The sequence below is a fragment of the Vicugna pacos genome, chromosome 29 (assembly GCF_048564905.1).
Source record: "Vicugna pacos chromosome 29, VicPac4, whole genome shotgun sequence".
Taxonomy (NCBI): Eukaryota; Metazoa; Chordata; class Mammalia; order Artiodactyla; family Camelidae; genus Vicugna; species Vicugna pacos.
The window spans coordinates 4,076,071-4,082,070 of NC_133015.1; the positions used below are offsets into that span (position 1 = coordinate 4,076,071).

A 6,000-nucleotide genomic window follows, 5' to 3' on the forward strand; every position below is an offset into this window, starting at 1 on the left:
AGTCCTAGCCATAGCAATCAGGCAAGAGAGAAAAATAAAAGGGATCCACACTGGAAAAGAAGTAAAAGTGTCACTATATGCCAACGACATGTTACTATATATAGAAAACCCTAAAAGGTCCGCAGAAAAACTACTAGAGCTGATCAAAGAATTCAGCAAGGTAGCAGACTACAAGATTAACGTTCAAAAATCAGTTGCATTTCTTTACACTAACGATGAATCAACAGAAAAAGAAAGTAAAGAAAAAATCCCCTTTAAAATAGCACCTAAAGTAATAGAATACCTAGGAATAAATCTAACCAAGGAGGTGAAAGAATTATACACAGAAAACTATAAACCATTGATGAAGGAAATTAAAGACAACTTTAAAAAATGGAAAGGTACCCCATGCTCTTGGATTGGAAGAATCAATATTGTTAAAATGGTCACACTGCCCAAGGCAATCTACAGATTGAATGCAATCCCTATCAAATTACCCAGGACATATTTCACAGAACTAGAACAAATCATAACAAAATTTATATGGAACCATCAAAGACCTAGAATTGCCAAAGCATTACTGAAGAGAAAGAAAGAGGCTGGAGGAATAACTCTCCCAGACTTCAGACAATACTATAGAGCTATAGTCACCAAGACAGCATGGTATTGGTACCAAAACAGACATATAGACCAATGGAACAGAACAGAGAGCCCAGAAATGAACCCACAAACTTTTGGTCAATTCATCTTCGACAAGGGAGGCAAGAATATACAATGGAATAAAGACAGTCTCTTCAGTAAATGGTGTTGGGAAAACTGGACAGCAGCATATAAAACAATGAAGCTAGAACACTCCCTTACACTATATACAAAAGTAAACTCAAAATGGATCAAAGACTTAAACATAAGACAAGATACAGCAAACCTCCTTGAAGAAAATATAGGCAAAACATTATCTGACATACATCTCAAAACTGTTCTCCTAGAACAGTCTACTCAAGCAATAGAAATAAAAGCAAGAATAAACCAATGGGACCTAATGAAAATTACAAGCTTCTGCACAGCAAAGGAAAACATAAGTAAAACAAAAAGACAATCTACGGAATGGGAGAAAATTTTTGCAAATGAAAGCAACAAAGGCTTGATCTCCAGAATTTATAAGCAGCTCATACGACTTAATAAGAAACAACCAAACAACCCAATCCAAAAATGGGCAAAAGACCTAAACAAGCAATTCTCCAAGGAAGACAAATGATCAATAGGCACATGAAAAAATGGTCAATATCACTATCAGAGAAATGCAAATCAGAACTATGATGAGGTATCACCTCACACCAGTCAGAATGGCCATCTCTCAAAAATCCACAAATGACAAATGCTGGAGAGGCTGTGGAGAAAGGGGAACCCCCCTAAACTGCTGTTGGGGATGCAGTTTGGTGCAGCCACTGTGGAAAACAGTGTGGAGATTCCTCAAAAGACTAGGAATAGACTTACCATATGACCAAGGAATCCCGCTCCTGGGCATATATCCAGAAGGAACCCTACTTCAGGATGACACCTGCACCCCAATGTTCATAGCTGCACTATTTATAATAGCCAAGACATGGAGACAGCCTAAATGTCCATCAACAGATGACTGGATAAAGAAGAGGTGGTATATTTATACAATGGAATACTACTCAGCCATAAAAACCGACAATATAACACCATTTGCAGCAACATGGATGCTCCTGGAGAATGTCATTCTAAGTGAAGTAAGCCAGAAAGAGAAAGAAAAATACCATATGAGATCGCTCATATGTGGAATCTAAAAAACAAAAAAACAAAAAAACAAAAGCAAACAAACAAAGCATAAATACAAAACAGAAACAGACTCATAGACATAGAATACAAACTTGCAGTTGCCAAGGGGGTGGAGGGTGGGGAGGGATTGATGGGATTTCAAAATTGTAGAACAGATAAACAAGATTATACTGTATAGCACAGGGAAATATACACAAGATCTTATGGTAGCTCACAGAGAAAAAAATGTGACAATGAATATATATATGTTCATGTATAACTGAAAAATTGTGCTCTACACTGGAATTTGACACAACATTGTAAAATGATTATAAATCAATAAAAATGTTAAACAAAAAAAGAAAGAAAGAAAACACACACAGGCAAAAAAAAATACTACACAAATTTAGTATGTGACAGATCTGGAAGTCAGAACTCTGAAACAGGTCTCAGGCTAAAATTAATTGTCACCAGGACTGCATTCTTTCTGGACGCTCTAGAGGAGAATACATTTCATTACCTTTTCCAGCTTCTTGGGACTGCCCGAATTCCTTGGCTTAGGTCTCCCTTCCATCTTCAAAGCCAGAGATGGCTAGTCAAGCCTTTCTCACCCTGCGTCCAACACACATGCCTCCCTCCTCCACTTCTAAGGATGCTTACGATTATGGAGGGCCCACTAGATAATCCAGAACACTCTCCCAACTCAAGATCAGCTGATTAGCAGCCTTCATTCCAACTTCCGGGGGTGGGAGGTACAGCTCAGTGGTAGAGCACGTGCTTGGTGTGCACGAGGTCCTGGGTTCAAACCCCAGTGCCTCCATTAAGGAGAAAAAAATAAAAATAATTTTAAAAAATTCCACCTGCAACCTTAATTCCACTTGACCAGTAGTATAGCGTATTCCCAGGTTCAGGGGACGTGGACATCATTGGGGACCATCATTCCACCCACCACAGAGCTCACAGGTTCTTATGAGAAATAAATGAAATAACACTATAACATGCCAAATATATAACAACATAACTTCTTATAGAAAGCCCTCAGTAAATGTTATTCACATACAAAATTTATGGAGAAGGTAGACATGACTCACTAAATGTAGCCTAGCTAACCTCATCCAAAATAAACAAGAATGTATAAAAATGGCTAGATTATCTTTAAGGTCCTTAATGGAATCTTCCTATTTATTCCCATTGCATTTTGAATGACTCTCATTTCTATCTCCTTTATAATTCAGGCTCAGCCATCTGATGGATTGAAAGTACCCTCACGTAGGCTTCCATGAGATCATGTTTCAGCAGTGACAATCAGAGCTTGCTAAAGGAAATGGTCGACTTGCTAGACTTAGCACAGAGACACAGCTACTGAGCAAGCAGGACACATCTCCAAAGAGAAGTCACACATAGAACATCCAGCAGGAACCTCTGAAGGGAAAACCGAGAGAGCTCCCCTGCTTTCCATTATGCTCTATTCAGCTCTGAGATCTAAATTGCCGCTGATTTTTCATCTTTTAATCACTTCGCACAAGTGAAGTGTCCTTGGGAGGCACTACAGAGGGCAGCACACATGTCATCCCACTGATTCTAAATTAATTTGATCTTTTAACTCCCAACTACTGTACTTCCTAGGCTGCTAAAAACAGAAACTGTCTTAAGGGGGCTTTTTTTTTTCTGTACAGTAGAAACTGTGGTTTTTGGCAAAATTACATTTAATACTTATTTCAACTTGCATTGAAATATAATATTGACTACACACAAGAGGTTTTTTACAATAATAATGAAAGCATATTAAAGTGACATAGGTAGGGATTCATTTAATTTAACATAATGAATTTGTCTAACACTGTTCAAGACATAAGTATGCCCCTTCAAAGGGTATCAGTTGTCACCTGTGGCAAATTTTTCCCTGGAGACTATCATTAATTTTAAAATATACATATTTAAAAGAGTCAACTCTCACAGGAAGGTAAAAGAATAGATGGGTTAGCTTTTCAAAATCCACAGATCTACCCAATAAATGCTAAAATAATAAATTCTTCGTTGAAGTTGAAAGGATCATAATTATTACCACTGTTACCTTAACGACTTTTACAATCTCAATTATCTCTAGGACAATTGCATATTATTAGTCGGTATATTGGTGATCAAATAATCTATGAATTTGATGGCTGTGAAATGAAGTCTTTAGAAAAATGTTCTGGCTTTACCTTGATGATATAAAATAAGAAAATGTAGATTGTATAAACTTCTAAATATTTAACTCTATATTTATAATTCCTATAATATTATAAATCAGAGATGGCAAAATTAAAAGGGAATAAATTTCAGAGCAAAAATAATAGGAATTTTCTTTTTTTTCCTTGAAAATTTTACATACAAATCCTCCTGGTGAAAATGTATTATTTATCTCACAAAGGGCAGTAAAAGTAACTTTTGGTAGGCACCAGAAGTCCCGCCACAAACAAGGGGCCTGATCACCAGTGAACTGGGTGACCTCTCTAAGCCCTTGACTTCTCTCCTCTCTAAAAGTATTTGTTATCTGAAGCTCTGAGAGTTTATAAAGATCCTCATTTTACTAAGTAAAATCCTGGAGACCCAGAGAAGGGAACTGGCTTCAGGAGGACAAAGCAGTACTAGCGCATCTCTGTTTTTTCCCTTCCACTCTACCATCAGTAGATGGATCTCCCAGAATCCCAGCCTGAGATCTGCAGACACTAACTACTGTATATAAAATACATAAACAACATGTTTAAACTGTGTAGCATAGGGAACTATATTCAGTATCTTATAGTAACTTATAATAAAAAAGAATATGAAAAGAAATATACATATGTATATGTATGACTGAAACATTGTGCCCTACACTAGAAACTGACACAATATTGTAAATTGATTGTACTAAAAAAAAAAAAAAGAATTCCTGGAGTCCCTACCAACCCTTAAATGCCCCGTTTCTTGTATCTGGAGTCAGTACCATTGGAAACAATGCAGACCCTCCATGTGCTGCCCACTCACTTGGGATGCTGCGAGGTGGAGGGGGAGGCACATTGCTTATAGCTACCATGTGAGATAAAATGGCTTCTGGAAGAGGAGACTTAGGCATCTTGATGGCTCCAAGGCAGCTGCCCAGAGGCTACTTGCGAGGCAAATGACCATTCTTTTCCATGAGGCGTCACAAAGCAGAACCCTCTGGGCGCTCCCTGATAGGTGGAGTGCTGCGGAATCTTTGTGTTCACACTTCTTCCACGGATACAGCATTCTGAGGGCGAAACCTAGACCAAGATGAACTGTATCCTTGTCCAGTGGACTTTATGAAGGAGGCTTTGTGAGCGGCAGTGAGCAGTAGGACTGAAGAGGGAAACTGTAATCCACAGACAGAGCAGAATAATTACACATGTGAGTCTAGGTTAGATAAAGGAAGACTCCATCTCTTTGGGCTCCCACTGGCCAGAGCCTTCTGGTTGCTAAGTGTTTTCGTTGGATATCCAAGACCCTTTCTGTAGCAGTGGCAACAGGATGTTTGTACTGCTCTCCAACGCTGTGCACATAGGGTGAAACATACCTTCTAATTATCAGACACCAATAAACTCACCCCTGCTTATACTTGACCATATTCTGCTAGGGTGTGCTATAGGGTTTGTTATTTTCTTGCTGCTCCACAACAATTAAGGCTCATTCCAATGGCTAAGGTTTAGAATCCTTATCAATATACCTTTTAATTCTGTGTTTCACCTTCCAAGGCTTTTAAAAATTTTAGTTCTGGTGCCATAACTGTAAAGGGTTACGCACAAAAGGGCTGTGACTGACTCTTGAGCCTGATACAGTGATAACTATTTATAGAGCAACTTCATCGAGAAAACATTAATAACCAGAATTGAAAACTTTGGCTGTATTACAAAAGGAACGCATTTATCTGGCAGTAATTCCTATTATATTGCCTCTGCACAGGACACTTCACCAGAATTTTTCAGTTGAGTATATTTTTCTGTACCAAGTTTTATAAACTCTAGACTCACTGTAGACTCAAATTGGTTAAGTCTCAATGTTTTTCACCCTGTATCTTTTTCTGCACTAGCCAGCTCACCTTCGCCCGCATGGTTCCCATCTCAGTATGGCGCTTTGCCGTCCCAACTGTGGCCCCTTGGGACTCTCTGTGCCTTCCTTGACAGACTATCCCAGATCCATTCTCACATTTAAAACTCAAAGAACCAAGGACGTCTTTATAAAAGTTAGTTATAAAGC

General features: G+C 38.4%; 1 protein-coding gene and 1 non-coding gene across 9 annotated transcripts in view; one reads left to right on the forward strand and one right to left on the reverse strand.

Annotated features, from left to right (window-relative positions):
• Positions 1–4,896, reverse strand: part of CNBD1 (cyclic nucleotide binding domain containing 1) — a 299,007-nt gene extending 294,111 nt beyond the window's left edge. For all 8 annotated transcript variants that reach the window (XR_012065401.1, XM_072951719.1, XM_072951718.1 and 5 more), the window contains exon 1: positions 4,774–4,896. Coding sequence is in view for 7 of the 8 variants with exons in the window: in XM_072951719.1 (XP_072807820.1) it covers positions 4,774–4,861 (88 nt within the window). In the remaining variant the exon portion in view is untranslated. The remainder of the gene's footprint in view (positions 1–4,773) is intronic.
• Positions 2,510–2,581, forward strand: TRNAT-GGU (transfer RNA threonine (anticodon GGU)). The gene has a single exon. It is a non-coding gene; the product is annotated as a tRNA-Thr (tRNA).
• Positions 4,897–6,000: the final 1,104 nt, after the last annotated feature.